The sequence below is a fragment of the Leptonychotes weddellii genome, chromosome 1 (genome assembly GCF_054177405.1).
Source record: "Leptonychotes weddellii isolate Sample4059 chromosome 1, ASM5417740v2, whole genome shotgun sequence".
Taxonomy (NCBI): domain Eukaryota; kingdom Metazoa; phylum Chordata; class Mammalia; order Carnivora; family Phocidae; genus Leptonychotes; species Leptonychotes weddellii.
The window spans coordinates 143,158,460-143,185,786 of NC_138369.1; the positions used below are offsets into that span (position 1 = coordinate 143,158,460).

Below are 27,327 nucleotides of genomic sequence, written 5' to 3' on the forward strand. Positions count from 1 at the left end.
AGTCCTCATTTTTTAAAATGATTTTTAAAAAAATGTCTGTAAAGTAATAAATTACTATACATTGTTGTATAACAGTTTTTGCATAATATTCAGTTATTTTACATTGATATATTGTACATCAATACTCCCTTACTGATGATGGGAACTTAGTTTGACTTCACTTTTTCACTATTTGAGCAATGCTAATATATTTTTTTAAGATTTTATTTATTTGAGAGAGAGAAAGAGAGAGCAGGCAAGCAGCAGGGAGGTGCAGAGGGAAGGGAGAGAGAGAATCTCAAGCAGACTCTCCACTGAGTGCAGAGCCTGATACAGGTCTTGATCCCAGGACTCCAAGATCATGACCTGAGCTGAAACCAAGAGTTGGCTGCTTAACTGACTGAACCACCCAGCTGCCTCGACACTTGATCTTTTTTTTAATTAAAATTGTATTTAGGTAATTGTAGACTCATAAGCAGTTATAAGAAATAATAGAGAGAAATCCTGTGTACCCTTTGCTCAGGTTCCCCATTGCTGTTACTTTGCTAAACTTGGAGTACAATATCACAACCAGGATATTGACATTGATGCAATCTACCTAGCCTGGTGCAAATCCACCAGTACATCAGCACAAGGATCCTTCTTGTTGCCTCTTTCTTTTTCTTTTTCTTTTTTTTTAATTTTATTCATTTATTTGAGAGAGGGAGAGAGAGAGAGCGTGAGTGAAAAAGCACAAGCAGGAGGAGTAGCAGAGGGAGAAGCAGACTTCCCGCTGAGCAGGGAGCCCCAATATGGCATGAGCCAAAGGCAGCCCCGTTTAACTGAGCCACCCAGGTGTCCCCTTCCTGTTGCCTTTTTTTTTTTTTTTTTAAGATTTTATTTATTTATTTGACAGAGACATAGCAAGAGAGGGAGAAGCAGTCTTCCTGCTGAGCAGGGAGCCCGACGCGGGGCTCAATTCCAGGACCCTGGGATCATGACCTGAGCCAAAGGCAGATGCTTAATGACTGAGCCACCCAGGCGCCCTGCTGTTGCCTTTTATAGCCACATACACCCTCCCTCCTCTCTCCCCACTTGACTTTTAAAATTGTTAGTATTGTCCTTTGTCTAACAGCAATTTTTGATATTTTGAGGTCAAATCTGCAATATATTTCTTTATGAGTTTCTTTCGCATTTCTAGACTTGGATAGGTATTCTTTAACAAATATATTTTCTTATCATTTCTTTTAATATTCGTAGTTTATTTCTGTAGCTTCTTAATCTATCTGGAATTTGTTTTTTGAACATAGCATGTACATGGGGGAGGACAGATTAATATTTTCTAATGGATATAGCATTTTAAAAATAGTTCAGCCTTTCTTGCTTGAGATGCATCACTAATAAACTAAATTCTCATATCATATATGGATCTGTTTCTAGATGGCCTATTTCTTTTCATATATTTTTTTCTATTCTCACTTCATTAAAACTTTTTAATTGCTATAGCCTTTATAATGTGTTTTGATATTTGGTAGGGCACGTACTCCTTCACTGTCCTTTTTTAAATATTATGATTGTTCTTGCAGATGTTCTTTTCCATATGAATTTCAAAATCAGCTTTTCAAGTTTTATTACAAAAAATACTCTTGGGATTTTGATTGGTAGTCCATTGAATTTATGGATTAATTGGGGGGAAAACTGACATATTTATGTTTTGGTTCTTATTTCAGTCTTTTATATAGTTGAGTGGAGTTTTAATCATCGTATATATCATAGTAGTTAAGAACAAGACTTTGAAAGTTAGACTGTATGAGTTCAATTTATAGTTCTATAAGCTGTGTTAATATGGGGAAGGTAGTTAACCTTATAGAGCCTCAATTTTCATATCCAAAAATGGCAATAATAATAGCAGTAGTGTTAATAGTAATATATCACAGGGTTGTTGTGAAGCTTACATAATGTATGTACTGAAAAGTGCTTAGACCACTACCTGGCACAGAGTTAATACTCAGTAATTGTTGGATATTATTATATCTTCATAGGACTTACACATTTCTTGTTAAGTTCATAGGTATTATGACTGTTCTTGGCACTCAAATAAGATTTTTTCTCTATTGCTTTTTCTAATTATTTGTTAATGTGCAGATAGGAAAACCATTGACCTTTTTTTTTTTTTTAAGATTTTATTTATTTTAGAAAGAGTGAGTGGGGGAAGGGCACTGGGAGAGGGAGTCTCTAAAGCAGACTCCACTTGATCCTACAACCTTAAAGTCATGACCTGAGCTGAAATCAAGAGTTGGACGCTTACCTGACTGAGCTACCCAGGCATCCCAAAACCATTGACTTTGTGGATTTTGTATTTTGCCATTTCCTGAATTCTTTTATTTTAATAGTTTTCAGTTGGATTTTCTGTTTAGTCTTTATTTGCAAATAGTGATGGTTTTGTGTCTTCATTTCTATTACTCATTCTGTTTTCTTGTTTTAACTAATTAGTTAACTAAGAGTGATAATGACAGATGTGATTTTGGTTTGTTTCTGTCTTAATGGAATTCTTTTATCTTTGACCATTAGATATGATATTTATTCTAGTTATTATTCCTTTTAATCAATGCCTTTTGTCAAACTTAGGAAGTTATTTTATTTCTAGTTTATTGAGTGACTTTTATTTTTCACATCAGGAAATTGGTGTTAAGTTTTTGTCAATGCTTTTTGACATCTGTTGAGGTGATTTGGTTTTGTTTTTCTCTTTTAATCCGTTGAAGCAGTATATTATTCTAGTAAAGTTTGTGATATTGAACTATCATTCTTCCATTCCTCAAATAAACCCAACTAGTTCATGATGTAGTATTCACTGTGTTAATTTCACTAGTATTTTATTTAGTATTTTTTGCCCTTATGCTTACACGTGAGACTGGGCTGTAATTATGGTTTTATTATCCTTACCTTATTTAGTATTGGTGTATAGATTATGGTAGAGTAAGTTGAGAAGTTCCTCACCTCTTTTGTTGATTTGGAAGAATTTATGTAAAATGAGTCTTTGTTTGCCTATAGGTTTGGTAGAAATTCTTTGTAAAATCTGTCGTCTTATCACTTTTTTGTTTTTGTTTTTACTTTAATTACTTTTGAATTGTGCTATAACTGTTAATCTATTCAGATTTTTAAATTTTGGGGTCAAATTTGTCATTTATAATTTCTTATAAGAGCATTCATTTTATTTAGATTTGCAAATTTGTTGATAAGGAGTTTTATATAAAATACTCTTTGAAAATTTCTGTTTTCCCCAATCCTATAGTTGTGTCCACTTTTACTACTTTTATTGCATATTATGCTGTCTCTTTTTCTTGGCCAGAAAGATTTAATTGTTTCAACTGTCTTTAAAAACAAAATGATTTTGGGTTCTTTTTAAGTCTACTAGGTTTATATTAATTATATATTTCTTTATTTTCTCCTATGTTCTTTGGATTTATTTTACTTTTTCTGCTTCCTTGAGGTGTATCTTTTATTAGTTAATTTTCAATCTCATTTTCTAATCTAAACAACAGGCTTTTACACATCCTCCCAGCCCCACCCCCCTCATTATGGCTCTATTCTACAGGTTTAAAAAATAGAACTCTCATTATTGCTTCTTTCTTTCTTTCTTTTTTTTTTTTAAAGATTCATTTATTTATTTGAAAGAGAGACAGAGCAAATGGGGGGGGCAGCGGGAGAGTAGCAGACTCCCTGAGCATAGAGCCCGATGTGGGGCTCAATCCTATGACCCTGAGATCACAACCTGAGCTGAAGCCAAGTGTTGATCCCCCAACCAACTGTGCCACCTAGGTGCCCCCCACCCTGCTTTTTTTTTTAGGATTTATTCATTATTGCTTATTTCTAAATAATTTATAAATTCCATTTTGATTTTCTCTTTAGCTCAGGAATGACTTTTAAAAAGTATTTTTAAAAATCTACAAGTACATAGGTTTTTTGGGGGTGGTGTCAAATATCTTTTTATTGTTCCAGAGAATGTAGTTTGCATTATATCTGCTCTTTGAAATTTGTTGAGATTTCTTGTGGCCTAATGTTTTAAACATTAGAAAAATTGTGAATCTCTGAAAAAGATTCTGTAACATCAAGCTTTTTTTTTTTTTTTTTAAGATTTTATTTATTTGACAGAGAGAGACACAGTGAGAGAGGGACCACAAGCAGGGGGAGTGGGAGAGGGAAAAGCAGGCTTCCCGCGGAGCAGGGAGCCCGATGTGGGGCTCGATCCCAGGACCCTGGGATCATGACCCGAACTGAAGGCAGACGCTTAATGACTGAGCCACCCAGGCACCCCAACATCAAGCTTTTTATTGTTATTTAGATCTTCTATTTCTTCCCCCCCCCACCCCGCAATCCCTCAATTTCTGAGAACAGTAATAATATCTTACGGTGTCTATGGTTTTGTCCATGTTTCTTTATTTCTTCCAATTTTTGCTGTATCTGTTTCTGAGTCATTAGATTTATGGCATATACACATTTTGTTTAAGTGAAACTTTATTAATATAAAATATCCCTCTATGTTTCAGTTAATGCTTTCTAATAACTTTGTTTCTATTTTTGTCTAACAGTAACCTATGTTTGCTTTATTTTGATTAACTTTTCTTACCATATATTTTCCACTGCTTTATTCTCAACAGTGTTGTTTAATTTTCAGTTTGTCTCTTATAAATGGCATATAACTAGATTTGTGACTCAGTCTAAGTGCTTCTATCTTTTAATAGGAAATTTATCTAGTTTACACTTATGACATCTGCTAAAGCTGGACTTACTCTGCCTTCTCATTTTATGTTTTATATTTAATTTGCTTCTTTGTTGTCATTGGTTTGCACTTGGGTTTGTTTGTTTAATTTTGTTCTGCCTTATATTTTCTCCCCTTTTGTGAGATTGGTTGAGTTGTGATTTTTTTTTGCCAGGAAGGAAGGTTCGTTTTTTTTCTATTCCAGTAGTTTGAAAATTATTTGTTCCATTCTATTTTTTACAGTAGATTACCTTTACATTTTAAATAAACATATCTAAAACTAGTTTTCTTATCAAAATGTAGAGTTAATATCTATCTCATCTCACAAATAAGTCAAGGCCTTAATATGCTTTATTTCTCTCCCATACCAGTTCTACCTTTTCTTTTTTTTTTTTCTTTTTTTTTTTTTTGATTTATTTGAGAGAGAGAGAGAATGAGACACAGAGAGCACGAGAGGGAGGAGGGTCAGAGGGAGAAGCAGACTCCCTGCCGAGCAGGGAGCCCGATGCGGGACTCGATCCCGGGACTCCAGGATCATGACCTGAGCTGAAGGCAGTCGCTTAACCAACTGAGCCACCCAGGCGCCCCCCAGTTCTACCTTTTCTGATTATTGTGTTTGGATTTCTTTTTTTTTTTCCCAAAGATTTTATTTATTTATTTGACAGAGAGAGAGACACAGCGAGAGAGGGAACACAAGCAGGGGGAGTGGGAGAGGGAGAAGCAGACTTCCCGCGGAGCAGGGAGCCCGATGCGGGGCTTGACCCCAGGACCTGGAATCATGACCTGAGCCGAAGGCAGACACCCAACGACTGAGCCACCCAGGCGCCCCAGTGTTTGGATTTCTTTATAACATTTTACAATATTATGTGACAGCCTGCATAAATATTTAGACTAAATTATAAGATTTATTATTTTTCTTTGCTTACCACAGCATCTTTCATTCTTTATCTTTTTCATTTACTCATTAGTTCCTTTGCTGGATTATATCCTCAAATAATTATTTCAAAGTCCATTTGAGGTAAATTTTTGGAATCTTTGTATCTTAAAAGTGTCTTTATTTTTCCTTTCCTCCTCAATATTTGTTTAAATGAATGAAGAAACATTGATTCAAAAAATAGTTTCCCAGGGGCACCTGGGTGACTCAGTAGGTTAAACGTTTGACTCTTGATCTCAGTTCAGGTCTTGATCTCAGGGTTGTGAGTTCAAGCCCTGCATTGGGCTCCACGCTGGGTGTGGAGTCTACTTAAAAAAAAAAAAAGTTTCCGGGACACCTGGGTGGTTGGTTGGTTGGTTAAGCATCTGCCTTCAGTTTAGATCCTGATCCCAGCGTCCTGGGATCGAGTCCCACATTGGGCTCCTTGCTCAGCGGGGAGACTGCTTCTCCCTCTGCCTGCCTCTCTCTCTCTCTCTCTCTCTCATTCTCTCTGACAAATAAATAAATAAAATCTTAAAAAAAAAAGTTTCCCTCAGAACTTATTGCGCATTTGACTTCTTGAATCCATGATGTTAATGAAAAGTCTGACCCAGATGTGATTACTAAATTTTTGTAAATTGCTAATTTTTCCCCCTTGGATAGCTATTAGGAGTTCTCTTAACTTTAAATAAAATTCCACAATGTGTCTATCTGTGAGTTTTGACTTTTTAAACATTCTTCTTACTCAGGACTCTTGTCCTGAGGATTCTTGGAGGACACTTCTAACTTGCTTATTTCACATTGGCTCTGCCTTCAACTAGATCCAGACCCAACCAATTATCAACTCCTCTACTGCTATGATCCTTGTTCAGGCCACCGTCATGTCTCCCTGGGATTATAGAGAGCCTCCCGCCAAGCCACAGGCCTCTCTGCTTCCACCCTTCACCCTGTGAAAACTCTGTCACCCTTACCGCTCTGTAGCAGCCAGAGCGGTCTTTTAAAAATTCTCTGTACAAGATTCCTCAATGACTTCCCATTACACTCAGAGGAAAAATGAAGGTCTGCACCATCCTGCATGCTATCTGACTTCCTCTCTCCTCCCATTCTTCTTTAGGCACAGGGGCCTCCTTACTATTCTTCCTTGGGTTTCAGCAGGAGACAAATATGTATTCGTAGTTACCAACCTGTCCTTGATTTTTTTTTTTATTATTATTAGGTTAGTCACCATACATTACCTCATTAGTTTTTGATGTAGTGTTCCATGATTCATTGTTTGCATACAACACCCAGTGCTCCACCCTCCTCAATACCCATCACCAGGCTAACCCATCCCCCCACCCCCTCCCCTCTAGAACCCTCAGTTTGTTTCTCAGAGTCCATAGTCTCTCATGGTTCGTCTCCCTCTCCGATTTCCCCCCCTTCATTTTTCCCTTCCTACTATCTTCTTTTTTTTTTTAACATATAATGTATTATTTGTTTCAGAGGTACAGGTCTGTGATTCAACAGTCTTACACAATTCACAGCGCTCACCATAGCACCATAGCCTGTCTTTGATTTTTTTAAAAAATAGTCCTTTACATAATGGCATGGTCTGTCAGCAGAGACACGAGGGTTAATTGAAGATGGCAGGGGTGGGGTGGGGGGCATTTGCAGTCTGTTGCCATGTTAACTTTTTCTGTGTGTAGTAAGGTACATACAAAATTAGAAAATGTGGACACCAGACCCTTGAGTCCAGTTCTGTGGATTAAGTTGAAGGAACCAGAACCTCAGCCTCACAGGCAGGCAGGGTCTATGGGGGGTGGGGCTGCCCAGTCCAACTTCTGACTCCCACTCCAAGTCACATTGCAGCGCCCTGTTTAGGCCAGTCATCCCTGGACGTTACGTTAGAGAAAGAATGGACTCTGTAGTTGCTTAGAACAGGTCTCAAATCCTGCTTCTTCCCCCCGAGTAGCTGTCTGACTGTAGATGGGTTCATTTTACGTTCACTCCTTCAGTAGATACTTACTGAGTGTCAGGCCCTGTTTTAGAAGCCGGGGATATATGAGGGAACAAAACACAAATATCTCTTCCCCCACATGGCTTGAAATCTGTTGGGAGAGCTTTCATTCTAGTGATAAGTTCTCTATGGTCTCTGAACGTCAGTGTTTTCATCTACAAAATGAGGCTATATATAAGGTCATCTACTTAATACGAACGTTGTAGAACTAGAATAGTCCCAGTACCCGGCACCTGGAGGTTCTGAATGCATTTCAGTTCTCTTCATTCTGCTTTCCCCTACAACACTTCTTTCTAGCACTTACCATTATAGTGCTCTGTAAACTAACCCGCTGTCTGATACGTAACAAGCAACAGACTGAACTGAATGCCAGTGTCTAGGTAATTTTCTGAGGATACGTAGATACTTTCGTCAGAAGACACTGGCACTCTTTGTAGTGGCTTCTGTGCTCCATCCTTGAAGATCATGGGGGAGATTTATTGGGGGGGGAGAGGGAGTTTTAGGAAATTTTGTAAAGAGCTTCTGTTACCTTCGAAATCTCTTTTCAGTACCGTATTGTGAAGACTTGATTACTCCTCTAACATTTTTTCCTGATTCCCTTTTTGGGGGTTGAGACCATGTGAGCATTGTACCTGTTCTATTATGCATGTGATTTCCCTGTGCCATGTTGCTTTTGTGACTTGTATTTTTAACATTATGAATATTTTACGTATTCCGCTTTATGAGAAAACGCAAGAAAGCACAGACTCTCCTAAAAAAGGCATGTCATGGAATTGGCTGTCGTGGAAGGGGCCTGTTGTACCCCCGGAATCCATCATGGCTTAGGATCTCGGGCAGCTAGGCGAACACATCTTAAAAAACAGCTCTGGGAATGGTGATATAATATGGAATAATGGAGTTGAAATTTTGTGCTAAGTAATGTTTTGAAACTAGATGCCATGTTGCCCGTGTGTTCCTAAATTGACAGGCATTGGGCAACATTCCATAATGTCTCTAGTTTCTGTCTTAACTGAGCTGGCTGGGAACACATCAAAAGTTACAGCTTCAAATTGTATGTGCTGCTTGCCATCCCGCGGGTATGACAGAGGCACTTTCATTACTTTGCGTAGCTTATAACTCTGCTTTGAAATTACCTCTTTGAGTTGACATTTCTCTTAGGTATAATCCACCCTAAGATTAAATTTGGTTAGCCCCTTCATAGTTCAGAATTTAAACTAGTTAAAAACCTTTATGCACTTCTTTATATTCAAGATAACATAGGCCTTGTTAATTTCAACCTTAAGAACTCCTCAGAGATTTTGTAGGGAATTTAGCAATAAATTCAGAAAACAATTTTGGTTATAATATGCGGTATTTTCATGAATAAAAATATGGCACTTCTGAGATATTCCAAAAGGAATCTGATTTAGTGCCTGGAGTTTAGAGTCATTTTCTCAACTGTGGACCTTACAAGGGCAGTTCAGTGGGAGTCCGTTTTCTGTGTACCCATTGTGGATAAATGTAAAGGGCGTCCTGCATCCAAACACCTGCTTCTCTCTTTCAGGCAACCTTTCTTACATACTACCTCGTCCAGTAGGTCTACCAAGCAGTGGTTCTCAAAACTTGCAGAGTTAAAGGAATCACCTGGGTAGCTTTAAAAAATTTACATTCTCAGATTCCAGCCACAGAGAACCTGAATTGGTAGGTAAAGGAGATAGGACGCTGGCCACAGGACATCTCTTTTGGGCCCCTGTCCTGTCCTTAACAGATTGGTGACCCCACCGATCTACCCACGATATGCAGTGTATAGAGCAACCCTTAAAACAGCAGCAGAACAATGTGCATAGATTGGGAGGAGAAAGAGGCCACATGAGGCCACAGCCACAGCTGGAGGCGGAATCAGAGCCTTTATAAGAATACCCAAATGCTGAGCTGGAGACAAATGCATAGGCCATTCCACAAACTTTCAAACCAGTTTCTGGCTTAAAACGCTCTTCTTTCCCCAGATCTGGCGTGCGCGCGTGTGTGTGTTGGGCGGGATTCTCTCTTCCTTTCTTTAGTTTATTATACCAGTTAAATAGAAAATGAGAGAGAGAGAGATACAGGCAAAGATAGAGATATGGGCACTTCTGCAAAGTCCAAGACAGAAAAGAAAGACATTTAGTAGTAAACAAGAGAACACTTCTTGAAAAAAAAACATGTGGAGTAGTTCCTGGTGGGTGGGGAATAACAGTATTTTTTTCTCAGATCTTTTGGAGACAACTTAGTACATTTGTATTTCAGTTTCCTAAGTGAATGGCTTTATTTATAAAGATTGAAAGCATCACCATCGAAGATGATCGGTCATTTAAAAGTCTTTCTCGTAAAGGGAACCCCCTGTTGTTCATTCTAAGTTAAGCCAAGGAAGTCCTGAATAATCATCATTGATTCAACAAATATTTATTGATGATAAATAAATATGTAAGCCTCATGGGGCTTACAACGTGAAGGGGGTACAGATAACTAAAGACAGTGACATCTCTAGATGGCAAGTGCTGTGATGGGGAGCCACAGAAGACAGGGAGCACCAGAGCCACGTGATTCACCCAATCTTGGGGAGTGAGGGAAGGCTTCAGGAGGACAGGAGATCTCAAGTTGCATTGTGAAGGGGGAAAAGGAACTAACCAAAAGTGGCCAAGGAATTGAATGTGCTAAGGCCTAGGTATAAGAAAGCATGACCCTTATCTGGAGACCTGAGCATGGTCCTCGATGCCCACGCTAACTACAGCTGGCCAGTGATGGGGCTGGGGACTTAAGTGGTGGCCAGATCATGAAGGACCTTATCCATCACATGAAGAAGTTCGAAAGTTATATTTGGGCTACCTATTTCCTATGTAGCTTTTATATTTAGCCGCTTTTGTCTTCTTTCCATCACAGACATCACAATAACATAAGAAGTATTGCCATTCTGTTTGTTACAAATAACTAGGAACGTTCGAAAGTGGCACGTGTATGTAAGAGGGTTAACATGGAAGGCTTTCGTCCACAGGAAGTCTTGCTTTCAAGGTTGGCCCTTGGCTGGTCAAGTCTCCCACACTGATAGAAAACTTTCCCTAACTAATAAGGTTGGCTCACTATATCTAGACTATGCAAACAGTGTGGTTTATGCTGGAATTTTGGTACATGCTAGCTGACCAACTCCCAGTGAAACCCTTCAGTGCTGTCTCTAATGGGCTTCTCTAGGCAGAAACATCACACACATGTTGCTGCATTTTCATAGGTGGGGGAAGAATGTGCTCTGACCCTTCACGAGAGGGAGAACACACAAGAAAGCTGCAGTTGGATTCCTCCAGGCCCCACCTATCTCTCCCTGTTATGATCCACTGTATATCCTTACTGCATCGCTGTGATAAAACTTAGCCATAAGTACAACTCTATGCTAAGTCCCATGAGCCCTTCCAGTGAATTTCCTAGCATAGAGGAGGTGAGGATCACCAACACACCTGCTGTGACTGTTTACCTATACATATTTATTGGATGAGGACAAGAAGTGAGCTATCTAATGGTAGAAGTACCAGTTTCCTTATTTTGTTTTTGTATATATATATTTAAAATCCAAACTCTTCTAACCCAGTTTGATCTCTCATCATTATTTCTTAAATTCTCAAACTTGGCTCTGAGTTACTTTTAACTTTTACTTTCAAATGACAAAAATGTGTTAGCTTTTTTTTTTTTTAAGTCAATTATCATTTTTATTTATTTATTTATTTTTTTATTCTTATGTTAATCCCCATACATTACATCATTAGTTTTAGAAAAAATGTGTTAGCTTTTAAGAGAGTCAAAGAAAGCTACTGGCTCTAAGGGCAATTTTTTTTTATTAAAGATTTTATTTATTTATTTGACAGAGAGAGAGACAGCGAGAGAGGGAACACAAGCAGGGGGAGTGGGAGAGGGTGAAGCAGGCTTCCCGCAGAGCGAGGAGCCCGATGCGGGGCTCGATCCCAGGACCCTGGGATCATGACCCGAGCCGAAGGCAGACGCTTAATGACTGAACCACCCAGGCGCCCCAGTCTAAGGGCAATTTTTAATCAACAGATCCAGAAAGGATTTGAAGTCCTTGGAATATTTATAGTGTCCCAAGGTGACTTTGTTTTTTTTTCCTTTTTCTTTTAACAGGTGGGGATTTACTTGATTGTGCAACTTCTGGTGTACTCACAGTCAGCTCCAGTATTATGGTGCTACACCATAATAGCCTCTCTGGCCATGTTAAAGATGCATTAGTATTTACAGAATAATATCCATGCACCAGATACTTTTCTATATCTTTTATTGGGAAATTCTATGAAGTCTTACTTGAAAAGAATTACTTTTTAAACAATTAAAAGAAATCCTGAAGGAACTTATGGCCAACCAGGAGATCCTTGGATTTCTTTCTTTTCTTTCTTTCTTTCTTTCTTTCTTTCTTTCTTTCTTTTCTTTCTTTCTTTCTTTCTTTCTTTCTTTCTCTCTTTCTTTTTCTTTCTTTCTTTCTTTCTTTCTTTTTTTTAAAGATTTTATTTATTTATTTGACAGAGAGAGACACAGCAAGAGAGGGAACACAAGCAGGGGGAGTGGGAGAGGGAGAAGCAGGCTTCCCGCTGAGCAGGGAGCCCAATGCCGGGTCCATCCCAGGACCCTGGGATCATGACCTGAGCCAAAGGCAGACGCTTAATGACTGAGCCACGCAGGCGCCCAAAATCCTTGGATTTCTTACAGGCTTTATCTTCAATTGGGTAAATTCCTTGGAGCTCTGCCCTCTCTCATGAAGTAACTGGCAGTGGTCTGCGACTCGGTTGAGCTGTCCCCCCTTTGACAGGCTTTCTGTTTCCTTTCCATCATCTTTGTCTCCCTTTGGACTGGGGTAGGACTGTCAACATGGTGGGCGTAGGGCTCCCTGCTTTTTATTTGACCTTCATAGAAGCCTTTTCCGGGGCTCAGTAGGTAAAGAATGCTATTTCCTCAGCGTAACTGGGCTTGTTATTGATCTTTATTTCTCGTCTAATTAGAGAGGATTTACAGTTCATAAATGGACTCTAATATAGAAGGTCCCTGGAGTTAGTATATGGCAACGCTGTGACTTCCCAGCAACGTGCACTTTTACAAGAGTAGTTTTCTCCATAAGGCTCTTTACGCTGTGCCTGCTCCCACTTTATTGCCTTTCTGTCCTTCATTTTTCTCCTTTATCCTCTCACTTGTCAGGTTGTCAGACTTCTCCCCTCAGTTGGCCATAAATACTTAATACTTAACTGCATTTACAGAATGAAGTTTTATATTTATTGTTCATAATTTCTAAGGCAAATGAAACATTTTTATTGTATTTCTCTGTTTACAGTAACTTCATGGGAATGTTTCTTATTGATGGGGGTCTAGATTTTTGTTGTTGTTGTTATGTTTGAGCAGGGGGATAGTTTTATTTGTTTGACTTGGTTTTGCCCTTCTGATCCAATAGCTTTAATGGGAAGTGGATTTTCTATTGCTGGTGTAAGTCTACTTAGCATCAGTTGCCAACAAAAATTCAGTTCTAATCAAAGGGTAGGTGATTTATGTAGCCCTTTGTATTTAAAGGCCTGCTTAATGAGGTATGTGAGTGTTGCAAGATTTGCTGGTGCATCCTCTACAGTGTGCCCTCTGATATTTTCTATTCTAGTTTTCCAGAGAGATGGTCATTCAGAGCCTACACATCTGTTCTGTATTTTGAACCTTGGATGAGAATATTCATTCAGGCCAAAAGAGTTAAAACAAAACACCTATGTTATTGCCTCTACAGACCCAGGTAACTCACCTTCTTTCAGTTAACTTCATAGAGTTTTTATTTATAAAATCAATATGCCCCTCTCCCTCAAATTGTCAAAATGATTTGATAGTAAGAATTTTTTTTATAATTTGATAGTAAGGTTTTTACTATTGTAAATAAAATTCAGACTGCTTCTGAAAGGTTTGCTGAAGAGTAATCATGTGTAACAAATATTTGGCCATAATAGCAACACACTGCCGTGAACACTCTGAAGTTAAAGAATCATTCCAAGGAGGAATTTATTTTTCACTCCACTGAATCTTAGGTGCTTTGATTGCGATAAGTTCCATTAAACAAATCACAATTCTGGGGCGCCTGGGTGGCTCAGTCTTTAGGCGTCTGCCTTCGGCTCAGGTCATGATCCCAGGGCCCTGGGATCGAGCCCCGCATCAGGCTCCCTGCTCCGCGGGAAGCCTGCTTCTCCCTCTCCCACTCCCCCTGCTTGTGTTCCCTCTCTCGCTGTCTCTTCCTCTGTCAAATAAATAAATAAAATCTTAAAACAAACAAAAAAAACCATCACAATTCACTTATGTGTTCTGTTTACACAAGATATTTGAACTATTAAATCATACATATATGTGTAGGTTTATTTTATGTGTAGAATGAACATATTTACAAACACAAATTTGGTTCACTTATATTTTAGCATGAAATTTTTTATTATACCATAATAAGTCTAGTGAACATACATAACCACATATAGTTATAAATTTTTCTTGTGATGAGAACTTTTAAGATCTACTCTCATAGCAACTTTCAAATACGTAATACAGTATTGTTAACTGTGCTGTACATTACATACCCATGACTTAATTATTTTATAACCGGAAGTTTGTACCAGCATAAACTTTTTTTAAGCTGACATTTGCATATTATAAAATTCATCTTGCCCAACTGTACATGCAGTCAGACCAGTCTGTGTGTATGTGTGTGTATGTGGTTTCTGGATGGTAATTCATTTACTCACCAAAACATTCATCAGAGTCTTCTATGAGTCCTAAGATTGTGCTAGGTTCAAAGCATAAAAAAGATAAGATTAGTTTTGGTTTTGAGGAGCTTAATATCTACTGAGAGAAACATTTAATGCTTGTATGCTGTCTATATATACGCCTTTTTGCATGCATTGTTATGTTTGACTTTTGCAGTGACACTGTGGGTCATGTTTAATTATCACCATTTCAGAGATAAGGAAATGTCACAACTGGACAAGAGTTCAAATATTCTGGCTTCAGATTCTTTACCAATTCACATTCACTGCTCTTTCCCCTATACCACACTAACTTTTTATAATAGACCTACATTTGTTATGTTGCTTTTTTTCATGAAAAAGTAGTAGCTTTCCTGGGGCCTTGCAATCACTCATATCAATATTAATATTAAAGTTATAGATCTCTTTATCATATGCCCTGAATAAGTCTAGTTATCATCTGTCACCATACAAAGTTATTACAATATTTTGACTGTATTCCCTATGGTATACATTACATGCTCACGACTTATTTATTTTATAACTGGAAGCTTGTCCCTCTTAATCCCTGTCACTTGTTTTGCCTGCCCCCAACCTGTCCCTTCTCTGGTCATCAACATTTTGTTTATTGTATCAGTGACTCTGTTTCTGTTTTCTCTTGTTCATTTGTTTTTTAGATTTCACATATAAATGAAATTACATGGTTTTTGTCTTTCTTTGTCTGACTTATTTTACTTAGTCTAATACCCTGTAGGTCCATCCATGTTTTTACAAATGGCAAGATTTCATTCTTTTTTTTATGGCTGAATAATATTCCATTTGTGTGTGTGTGTGTATGTGTGTGTGTAGGTATATGCGTACATACACATATGCACATACACACCCCCCACATCTGTTTTATCCTTTCATCTGTTGATGGACACAGGTTGCTTCCATATCTTGACTGTTGTAAATAATGCTACAGTGAACACAGGGGTGCATATATCTCTTTGAAATGGTGTTTTCGTTTTCTTCAGATAAGTACCCAGAAGAGGAATTGCTGAGTTGTATGGTATTCTTTCTTAATTTTTTTTTTAAAGACTTTATTTATTTGACAGAGAGACACAGCGAGAGAGGGAACACAAGCAGGGGGAGTGGGAGAGGGAGAAGCAGGCTTCCCGCTGAGCAGGGAGCCCGATGCGGGGCTCGATCCCAGGACCCTGGGATCCTGACCTGAGCCGAAGGCAGACGCTTAACGACTGAGCCACCCAGGCACCCCTCTTTCTTAAATTTTTTGAGGAACCTCCATACTGTTTTGCACAGTGGCTGTACCATTTTACATTCCCACCAACAGTGTATAAGGGTTCTTTTTCTCCACATCTTTGCCAATACTCATTATTTTTTGTCTTTTTGATGGTAGCCAGTTGGACAGGTGTGAGGTGATATCTCATTGTGGTTTTTATTTTCATTTCACTGGTGAGTAGTGATATTGAACATCTTTTCATGTGTTTGTGGGCCATCTGTATGTCTTCTTTGGAAAATTGTCTATTAAAGTGCTTCACCCATTTTCAAATCAGGTTATTTTTTTGTTTTGTTTTGTTTTTTGATACTAAGTTGTATAAGTTCTTTACATATTTTGGATATTAACTTGTTATTCATTGTTTGATTTGCAAATATCTTTTCCCATTCAGTAGGTTGCCTTTTCATTTTCTTCATGGCTTCCTTAGCTGTACAAAAACTTTTTAGTTTGATATAAACCCATTTATTAACTTTAACTTTTGTTGCCCTTGCTTGTTGAGACTGTTCTAAAATAATATTGCTAATACCAATGCCAAAGAGCTTACCATCTATGTTTTCTTCTAGGAGTTTCATGGTTTCAGGTTTTAGGGTCAAGTCTTTAATCCATTTTGAATTTATGTTTGTATACGGTATAAGATGGTGATCCAGTTCGTTCTTTCACATGTAGCTGTCCAGTTTTCCCAACACCATTTATTGAAGAGATTGTATTTTCCCCATTGTATGTTCTTGCCTCCTTTATCATAGATTAATTGACCATATATGTATGAGTTTATTTCTGGGCTCTCTATTCCTTTCCATTGATCTGTGTGTCTGTTTTCATACCAGAACCATACTATTCTGATTATCATAGCTTTGCAGTATATTTGAAATCTGGAAGCATGACCTCCAGCTTGGTTTTTTCCCCTCAAAATTGCTTTGGCTATTTGGGGTGGTTCCATTCAAATTTTAGGATTCTTTGTTCTAGTTTTGTGAAGAATGTCATTGGTATTTTTATTTTGATGAGGATTGCATTGAATGTGTAGATTGCTTTGTGTGGTATGAACATTTTAATGATATTAATTCTTCCAGTCTATGACATTGAGATATCTTTCCATTTATTTTTGTCTTCTCCAGTTTCTTTCATCAGTGCCTTATTGTTTAAATTTATTTCTGGGTATTTTATTCTTTTTGGTGCAGTTGTAAATGGAATTGTTTGCTTAATTTCTCTTTCCGATAGCTCATTATTAGCATATAGGAATGCAGCCAACTTCTTTGTTTAATTAATTAATTTTAGACTGTTATATTAGTTTCAGGTGTACAATATAGCAATTCAACACTTCCATACATCACCCAGTGCTCATCACAAGAAGTGCACTCCTTAATCCCCATCACATATTTAACCCAACTCCCCCCCTACCCTGGTAACCATCAGTTCTCTATGGTTAAGAGTCTATTTCTTTGTTTCTCTCTCTTTCTCCCTCTTTTTCCCTTTGAAACACAGCCAATTTCTGTATGTTAATTTTGTATCTTGAGGCTTTACCGAATTCATATATTAGTTCTAATAGTCTTTTGGTGATCTCTTTACGTTTTTTTATATGTAGTATGTTATCTGTAAATAGTGACAGTTTTACTTTTTTCTCTCTAATATGGATGTCTTTATTTCTTTTCCTTGCCTAATTGCTGTGGCTAGGACTTCCAGTACTATGTTAAGTAAAAGTGGTGGTGAGAGTGGGCATCTTTGTCTTGTTCCTAATCTTATAGGGAAAGATGTTACCTTTTCACCATTAACTATGAGGTTGCCTGTGGGTTTGTCCTATTTTTATGTTGAGGTATGTTTCTTCCCACTTTGTTGAGAATTTTTATTGTAAATAGATGTTGAATTTTGTCAGATGCTTTTTTCTGTACCTATTGAGGTGATCATCTGATTTTTATCCTTTGTTTTATTAACATGGTGTATTACATTGATTGAATTGTGGATATTGAACCATCCTTGCATCCCTGGCATAAATCCCACTTGATCATGGTATATGATCCTTTGATGTATTTTTGAATTTGGTTTGCTGATATTTTGTTGAGGACTTTTGCATCTATGTTCAACAGCGATATACTGGCCTGCAATTTTCTTTTTTGGTGGTGTTTTTTTGTCTGGTTTTGGTATCAGAGTAATACTGGCCTCACAAAATGAGTTTGGAAGCATTCCTTCCTTTTCAATTTCTTGGAATAATTTGAGAAAGATAGGTACTAACTCTAAATGTTTGGTAGAATTCACCTGGGAAGCTGTCTGGTCCTGGACTTCTGTTTTTTAGAGTTTTAAAATTATTGATTTAATTTCATTACTTGTAATCTGTTCAGATTTTCTGTTCTTTATGATTCAGTCTGGAAGTTTGTGGGTTTCTAGAAATTTATTTTTACTAGGTTTTCCAACTTATTGGCATATAATTGTGTGTTGTAGTCTCTTCTGATCCTTTGTATTTCTGTTGTATCAGTGATAACTTCTCAATTTTCATTTCTGATTTTATTTATTTGGATCCTCTTTCTCTCCCTTTTCCTCTCTCTCTTTTTGACGTCTGGCTAGAGGTTTATTGATTTTGTTTATCTTTTCAAAAAAACTTTTTAGTTTAATTGATCTTTTCCATTGTTTTTTTAAATCTCTATTTCAGTTATTTCCACCCTGATCTTCATTATTTCCTTCCTTACACTAACTTGGGTTTCATTTGTTCTTTTTTTTCTAGTTACGTTAGGTGTATAGTTGGATTGTTTATTTGGGATTTTTTTTGTTTCTTGAGGTAGTCCTGTATCACTGTGAACTTCCCCCTTACAACTACATTTGGTGCATTCCATAGATTTTGTCGAGTTGAGTTTTCATTTTTATTTGTCCTAAGGTATTTTAAAACTTCCTCTCTGATTTCTTCATTGAACCAAATTTTTGTGTGTTTTCTTTTTGTAATTAATTTCTGGTTAATACCCTTATGATCAGAAAAGATGCTTGATATAATTTGAGTCTTCTTGAATTTATTGAGACTTGTTTTGTGGCCTAAAATGTGATCAGTCCTGGAGAATGTTCTATGTGCAGTTGAAAAGAATGTGTATTCTTCTCTTTGGGATGAGATGTTCTTTGTATATTATTAAGTCCATCTGGTCTAATATGTCATTTAAGACCAATGTTTACTAACCGATTTTCTGTATGATGATCTATCCATCGATGTAAGTGGGGTATTAAAGTCTTCTATTATTATTGTATTGCTGTCAATTTCTCCCTTTATTTCTATTAATATTTGCTTTTATATATTTAGGTGCAGCTGTGTTGGGTGCTTAAATATTTACAAATGTTATATCCTCTTCTTAGGTTGACCCCCTTTATTACTATGTAAAGACCTTCCTTGTCTTGTGTTACAGCCTTTGTTTAAAAGTCTATTTTTCTGACATGAGTATTGTAGTCCAGTTTTCTTTTTGTTTCCATTTGCATGGTATATCTTTTACCATCCCTTCACTTTCAGTTTGTATCTGTCTTTTGGTCTGAAATGAGTCTCTTGTAGGCAGCATTTAGATGTTTTTGTTTGTTTGTTTGTTTTTTGTTTTATCTTTTCAGTCACTCTGTCTTTTGATTGGAGCATTTAGTCCATTAACATTTAAAGCGATTATTGATAGGTATGTACTTATTGCCATTTTATTAGTTGTTTTCTGGTTATTTTTGTAATTCTTCTCTGTTCTTTCCTCTTTCTCTTGCTCTCTTCCCTTGTGGTTTGATGATTTTCTTTAGTGTTATGTTTTGGTTCCTTTATCTTTATTTTTTGTGTCTCTATTGCAGGTTTTATGGTTACCATAAGCCATCTATATATATATATATATATACATATATATATATATATATACACACACACATTGGTTTATATACGTAGCTATTTCAAGATGATGGTCACTTCAATTTGAATGCATTCTATAAGCACTTCATTTCTACCCGCCTCCCATGTTTTGTTTTGATAGCATATTTTATATCTTTTTATTTTGTGTATCCCCTTAACTACTTTTTATTTTGTGTATCCCCTTAACTACTTCTTGTAGTTATAGTTGATTTTACTATTTTTGTCTTTTAACCTTCATACTGTTTTTTTAAAGTGGCTAATCCACTGCCTTACTATATATTTGCCTTTACCAATGAGATTTTTTTCTTACATATATTTTCTTATTTCAAGTTATGGTCTTTTCTTTTTACACTTAAGGAAAACCCTTTAACATTTCAACACTTTGTCTCTCCTTCAATTATGAATTATAACCTTGCCAGGTAGAGTGTTCTTGGTTGTAGGTTTTTTCCTTTTAGCACTTTAAATATATCCTGCCACTCTCTTCTGGCATGCGAAGTTTCTCCTGAAAAATCAGCTGATAGCCTTATGGGATGTCCCTTGTATGTGACTGTTTTTCTTTTGTGGCCTTTAATATTCTCTCTTTGTCTTTAAATTTTGCCATGTTAGTTATCTGTCTTGCTGTGAATCGCTTTTGGTTCATCTTGCAAGGGACTCTCTGTGCTTTCTTCCCCAGGTTATGGAAGTTTTCAGCCATTATTTTTTCAAATAATTTTCTGTTCCTTTCTCTTTTCCTTCTGGGCCTCCTGTAATGTGAATGTTAGTAAACTTGATATTGTCCCAGAGGTTTTTAAAATTATCCTCATTTTTAAAAGTTCTTTTTTCTTTTTGCTGTACTGATTGGGTGGTTTCTACTATTTTGTCTTTCAGTTTGTTGATCCATTCTTCTGTATCATTTAGTCTGCTGTTGACTTCCCTTTAGTGTATTTTTTCATTGCAGTTATTATATTCTTCAACTCCGATTGGTTCTTTCTTATATTTTCTTATGTTTCTTATATTTTCCAACTCTTTGTTGAAATTCCCACTGTGTGTCTCTTGAGTTCAGTGAGCATCTTTATGACCATTACTTTGAATTCTTGATCGGATAAATTACTTATCTCTGTTTTATTAGAGTTTTTTTCCTGGAGTTTTATCTTGTTCTTTCATTTGGAATGTACTCCTTTGTCTCCTCATTTTGTTTGACTTTCTGTGTTTATTTCTATGAATTATATGGAACAGTTATCTCTCCAGGTTTTGAAGTAGTGGCCTTGTGTAGGTGTGGCTTTGAAAGGCCAGCTGGAAGGCTGTGGGCTGGGGTGTGCCATGCCAGGGCTGCCTTGGCAGGGTGGTTGGATCAGGCAAAGGCTGGGCAGGTCCCAGAGCATGTTGGAGCTGCCTTGGGGCCCATGGCTGAAGCTGGTATGGGCCAGGGGCCTGGGACACACACCCTAGTAGGCTGGCTAGAGTACCTGAATCCTGCTTCTATTTGTGCTATCCAGGTGGAGGGGTGCTCATCCAGGTACCTATGACCTTGGAGAGGTACCAGGAGTTTCCACCCATTTGGTAGATGCTCTAAGGTTTGTAAGCGGATTTCCTTCACTTTTAGTCTTGTTGCCCTTTAAACTGTTCTTTTTTCACTGTGCCACAGGGTGAGTGAGTCTGTGCACTGGCCTGTCAGTGATATCCCTCCCTGCTGCAGGTTGCCACATGGGGGGGTGGGATTCCCATTGTCACTGTCTCTCTTTCTCTAACCTTTGTCTATGGTCCCTCTAGTGTTTGTTGTGCAGAAGCTGTTTCAGTCAGCTGTCAGTTCTTCTTCAGGAGAAATTGCTTTATATGTAGGTATAGATTCAGTGTATCCATGGGAGGAGGTGATCAGGGTCTTCCTATACTACCATCTTGGACTGTCTCCCTGCTTTACTTTTGATTTCTGATTATACTGCAGATCATAGTTGAAAAGTGAAGTATATCATGCCCGAGACTTTCTTTATAAATCTTCTACTTGTTTCCCAGTTCATATCAAAGTGATGCGTCCTTTCCATCAGTCTTATTCTTCTGGAAAGTACCAAGGGTCTCCTGGATCAATCAATAGAGCTGATCTTTTCAAATTAAATTATTTCTCTCCTAGTAAGTTTGGGTAAAAAATGGTTTAAGCCAAAGGAAAATGTGGATTTGTCTCTATTTTTCAGGAAATTATAGTAAATTGAATTTCATCTACCTAAATTACTGGTATTGAGTGATAGCTCTTTCCCACTCTAGTATGTTTGTTATTCACCTTTCAAAGTGATATTCTCAGGTATATGTTACTAGGAAGTAGAGATAGTATAAATGCTTATTTTGTTCCATAGAAGATATTTAAGGAGGCCAGCACCTTTGCCAAATTTCCTTTGGGATTCTGATAAACTGTCAAATCTGATATTTGGTATTTACGGTGTGGACAGATTTAATCCTTTATAGCTTTATCTTTTAGGCTTACCTGTCTCTCTGCCAAATTTACTTGCATATAACGTCCCTCACAGGTTCTCTGGAGGCAGAATTTTTGTGTAAGAAATTATACAGTTCCTCCATGTTATCTCATCCCTAGTGGGTTAACCCTTTCTTTCCTTTCCTTTCCTTTCCTTTCCTTCCCTTTTCCCTTTTCCCTTTTCCCTTTCCTTTCTTTCCTGAAAGGCATTATAGCTCGCATGGCTGCATCAGAACAAATTGGAGCTGGAGCTGGAAATGATCAAAGTAGGGGCATGTAAAGTTATTAAAAAGTGATTAAATACTTTGTCCACTTTGGTCACCCAGGCTCTAATAAACTTCTAGAAATGAACACTGAAGTATTATTTATAAGAATACATGGCTATACTTTGTGGTTAGTCATTTTCTGTATTTTTATAGCAAACAGAAAAAAGAATATTGGGTTTTATTCTTGTGGGTAAAATTACAGTTGCTTTAGCTATTTTTATCCCAGGATCTCCAACAAGTTCAGAAGAGGACTAGATAGGAATTTTTGGTGTCATATCATTGGTTTCCTTCCTTGATCATATTCTGTTCAATATTTTTTATCAGTAACTTGGATAAAAAACAAACATGTTTGAATTCATAGTAGACCCTGAACTAAGAGGAATATCTTCCATTAGGCATACAGAAACAAGATATGAAAGAGTTGAAGATAAATGTGGTATAACTAATGTACAGACCTGAGTTTAGGTTTAAAAAATCTATCGTATAAGCATGGACTTAAAAGTGATTTATATGGAAAAAAATAAAAAGCATAGATGTCGTAATTGACCACAAGCTTAGGATAAGCTGATAGTGAGACAGAGCTGATAAAAATGTTTATGGAACTTAGCAGAACAAGATGGTGATAGTACTGATAAATCATATCCTGCTTACACCATGTCTGGAGGGCCATGTTCAGATGGGGATGCTTTGGGAGGGACATGGATTTACTAGCTCACAGGAAATGAACTTCTTGGTAGGGGGTCATTGATAGAATTGACCATCACTTTATGGAGGAGAGAAGGGCCTGAATGAAAATGTGCGAGCCTTATCATGTGATAGCTGGAACTCCAGAGGGCAGAACTTGGATGGCTAGATAGAAGTTGAAGACAGAGCTAGTCTAGCTCAGCAGGATGACCATGTTGGGTTGTTTTTGCAAGGAAAAGACACAGATTATCTTTTTCCATTGGTGTTTAGTATAAGGATATTCAGAGAAGTCAAGTGAACAGAGCCATGACACCTGCCTCACTGCCACCTTTGACTCATTGCTTCCAGGAGAAGTGTTCTGGAGAAAAGAAATAGCAGCCCAGTGTTGCTCTGGATACAGCCAGGCTCTCCTCAGGTCCGTCTGCTGGTTGTACCTAGCACTTGCTTCTCTAAGAGTAGGTTTTCTGCCATCAAATTCAAAACTTCCCTATTGGACAGAGTTTGGGAACAAGACATACCAGTTGCTCATGTAACTTCCTGTGGTGGAACACCAATCAGTCTGGTCTACCTAGGAGAAGATTTAATACCCAGAATACTAATCTAGTGTGTCCAGGACACCAAGTTTAGTTTCTTCAGACACACATGGCACGAGGTATAGCAACTCAGAGAGGGCCATTGAGTGTGGCATGAGATTAATAAAATTCATGCTCTTTAACAGCGGAAGGTAATCCCACCCAAGATGAGGACAGATTTGCCCCTGGAAGAGTCTAGATTATAGAAGAAATTATTACTTTCGGAAGAATTTTAGCTAGGTGATTTCTCAGGTCTTTTTCAAGTTAAAGGTTTTGTAAGTCTGTATTTATTGAAGTCTTAAATATTGTTTATTTGTATAATACAGACAATATATGGCCATGTTACTTGATTTTAGGCAGCAAACAGTACTGATTTTCTTTGGCTTTGAATTCTTCAGCTTTAGTAGAGAGATAGCTCTCAGATTTATACAGGCATTATTATCTCTGCACATTAGGTCTAAAGACAGTTGTAAAATGGTCACTTTTGAAAGCTCTTTAAGGGAGACAGAGCTAAAGTGTCTGAAGATCTTCATTCTTCATTAAAACTGTTTTGCCATAGACCCATAACACTGAAAGGAGCCCAAACGACATGGAATTGGAGTCATCCTGAGCTTTCATAGGAGCAGCATGGTTCTTTCTAAATTATTCAGGGACACTAAGTTTATGGTTTGTTGTTGACTACTCTGCAATACTATGGATGGTCTTTCAATTTTGGGGGGATGCGTCCTACCCCCTCACATCCCACCCACCTAAATAGACTAATAATACTTTAAAAGTATCTCTTTTGCAAATTGTGCATCTTATGTGTCCCTTCATGAATTTGTATAATCGTAATTATTTAATCTTTTGGTATATGGTAGTAGTTGCAAACAAAATTTGGATCAGCCAAACCTGGATCTGAGTTTTGATTTTGTCATTTACTATTTGTGGACCTTTGGCAATGGCTTAAGCCTGGCTCTTCCCCACTGTGCACTGGGAATTCCTCTGCCACTTAGGGTTGTGGTGAGGATTGAAATAAAAATAGGTTTTGTTTTAAACATGAAAATACTCAGTGCAGTTCTCAACATATTCGCAAATAAACATTAAACATTAGTTGTTACTGTACAAATGAATAATGACAGGTGGATGGAATGACAACCCTATGCGCGGCAATGTTGTAGGCATTTGGGATTCAGCACAAGCAACAACAGAAAATTCCTGTCCTCATAAAGCTTACATTATAATGGAGAAAAAACAATAGGCAAACAATAAATAAAAAATGAATAAAATAGTGGGTAATTCTAAGTTCTACGAAAAGAAACAACGTAGGTCAGGAAATAAAGAGCTAGAGGGGAGGTGTCGGATAACTGTTCTAGATAGGAAATCAAGGAAAGGGGTTAGTTCTAAGTAAGTAACCTTTGAGCAGAGAGCTGAATAAACTGAGAGAGTGAATGTGTTATCTGCCCTTGTATAACATATCACCCCCCAATTTAGTGGCTTATTATTAAAAGTAACCATTAGTTATTCCTCAGTTTCTATAGGTCAGTAATTGGAGAGTGGTTCCGTTGGGTGCTTTAATCTTGGGATCCCTCATGAAGTTGCTGAGACATTTTGGCTGGGGTTCCTGAAGGCTTGAGGGGAACTAGAGGATACACTTCCAAGGTGGCTGACTCACATGGCTAGCAGGTTGGTTCCTCTTTAAAGGGGCCACTGCACAGGGCTTCCTGAGTGTTTTCATGGCAAAGGGACAGGCTTCTACCAGAGTGAGTAATTCAGGAGAACAAAGTAGAAACTGCCATCTTTTAGAACCTAGCTTCAAAAGTCACATACCATCACTTCTGCCATGTTCTTTTGGTCACATTGGCCAGCCTGGATTCAGTGTGGGAGGGCACTACACAAAGGCATGAATACTGGGGGGTAATTGCTTAGAGGTCGTCTTGGAGGGTGGATACCACGGTGAGTCATGCAAGAACTTTATGGGAAGATGTCTCCAGGAAGAGAGGAGAGTTAAGTGTAAAGGTAGGGTAAGAAGGCAAGTATAGCTAGAGCACGGTGATGGGGAAGAGAAGAGGTAGATGGGGGCAGATCCTGTAGGGCCTTGAGCAGCATGGCAAGAAGTGGTTGCATTGAGAATGTAAAGAGTTTTGAGAAAAAGCAGCATTACTTGATCTATGTTTTTAAAAAGTTATTCTGGCTGCTGAGTGGAGAATTGATTTTATGGGACAAGAAAGGAGGAAGGGAGTTGACGTAGGCTACCATTCCTGTATTCCAGGTAAGAAATGACTGTGACCTGACCTGGAGTGGTAGTGGTGGAGTCATGAGGAGTGAGTGTTCAGATTATAGATACGCTGTAAAGACAGAGCCAGCAAGAATTGCTGATGGATTGGATGTGGAGTGGAGAGGAAATGAGGAGTCATGGATGACGTCTAAGTTTTTTTTCCTGAGCAGAATCTTAGGAATGATAGGGAAGATGCTGGGTATGGGGGGAAGAGGGATGGTGGATGGGGTTCTGTCTACTCATTGTGGATGTACTAAATTTGAGTGGTCCATTTGACATCCAGGTCTAGCTATCAACATTATACTGGCCAGAAAATTTTTGATCATGCCTCATTACATGTTTTGATGAATAATTAAGGACTATAACTATTTTATAGTATGACTAAACCAGATAAACTCACATAATTTTAAAAAAAGGGAATAAATATGATCGTGAATACTGCAACATAGTTAACCATGGGCTAATATTTTCTGCGTTTTGTAAAAGTTAGGAACTGTAGTTTTCTTGTAGTCTGTTTAACCAACTCAGAAACTTAAAATGCTATATTTTGTATTAGCTAAAATGTCTTTCACAAATTTTGTACATGTGAATATTAATGCTAATAAAAGTTCTAATTTATGCTGGTGGTTATGATTGAAATAGTCACTCAGAATGCTTTATTATGCTATACTCTATACATCTGCAACATAAAACCTTAAAAATTACTCTGTGTTTTCATATTTTTATTTCTCTTGAGGGGGAGGAGTACTATTTTGCTCTTAAAAGTGTGAAATTAATAAAAATTCAAATACAGTTAGATTATTGGGGAAAAAATCAAATAACTAAAATCCCCCTTTGCCAGTTTTCATTCACTTTGTGCTCTAGCAATCCATAATCTCCCCAAATGGGAACCTCTGCTAGAAGTTTAGTAAATACTCTTCCAGATTGTCTTACACACATTTACATACATACATGCATGTGTGCACAAACACATTTATACATAGAATTCTTTTTTAAAACATAAAATTCATATACAGCTTGCTCTTTTCACTTAAAAATTATCTCTTGGAGACCTTTCTCTGTCATTTTTAAAATGTATTATATAGTACTCTATGGCTTATTTAACTTTACTGTATATATTTAAGATTTTTAGAGTTTTGATTGTTACAGCGCTAAACTGGACATGATTGGGCATCATTGGTCAGATGTATATTTATGCTAATATGTCATTATTTCTATGGAACAGACTACAGAAGTAAATTTCTGAGTTAGAAGATAGGTACATTATTAATTTTGATGGGTGCACCATTAATTTGCCCTCCAAAAAGAAGACCCAATTTATTCTTTTTTTTAATTTTTATTTTATTATGTTATGTTAATCATCATACATCATTAGTTTTTGATGTAGTGTTCCATGATTCATTGTTTGCATATAACACCCAGTGCTCTATTCAATACGTGCCGTCTTTAATACCCATCACCAGGCTAACCTATCCCTCCACCCCCCTCCCCTCTAGAACCCTCAGTTTGTTTCTCAGAGTCCATAGTCTCTCATGGTTTGTCTCCCTCTCTTATTCCCCCCTTTCGTTTTTCCCTTCCTACTATCTTCTTTTTTTTTTTTT

General features: G+C 37.5%; 1 protein-coding gene across 2 annotated transcripts in view; it reads left to right on the plus strand.

Moving 5' to 3' along the window:
* The window catches only part of MORC1 (MORC family CW-type zinc finger 1), a 171,803-nt gene that overhangs the window by 30,598 nt on the left and 113,878 nt on the right, over positions 1–27,327 (plus strand). Inside the window, exon 9 of one of the 2 annotated variants that reach the window (XM_031024182.2) lies at positions 13,274–13,399. The exons of the other annotated variant lie outside the window; for it this stretch is intronic. Coding sequence (XP_030880042.1) covers positions 13,274–13,399 — 126 coding nt within the window. The remainder of the gene's footprint in view (positions 1–13,273; positions 13,400–27,327) is intronic. 2 annotated transcript variants of the gene reach the window in all.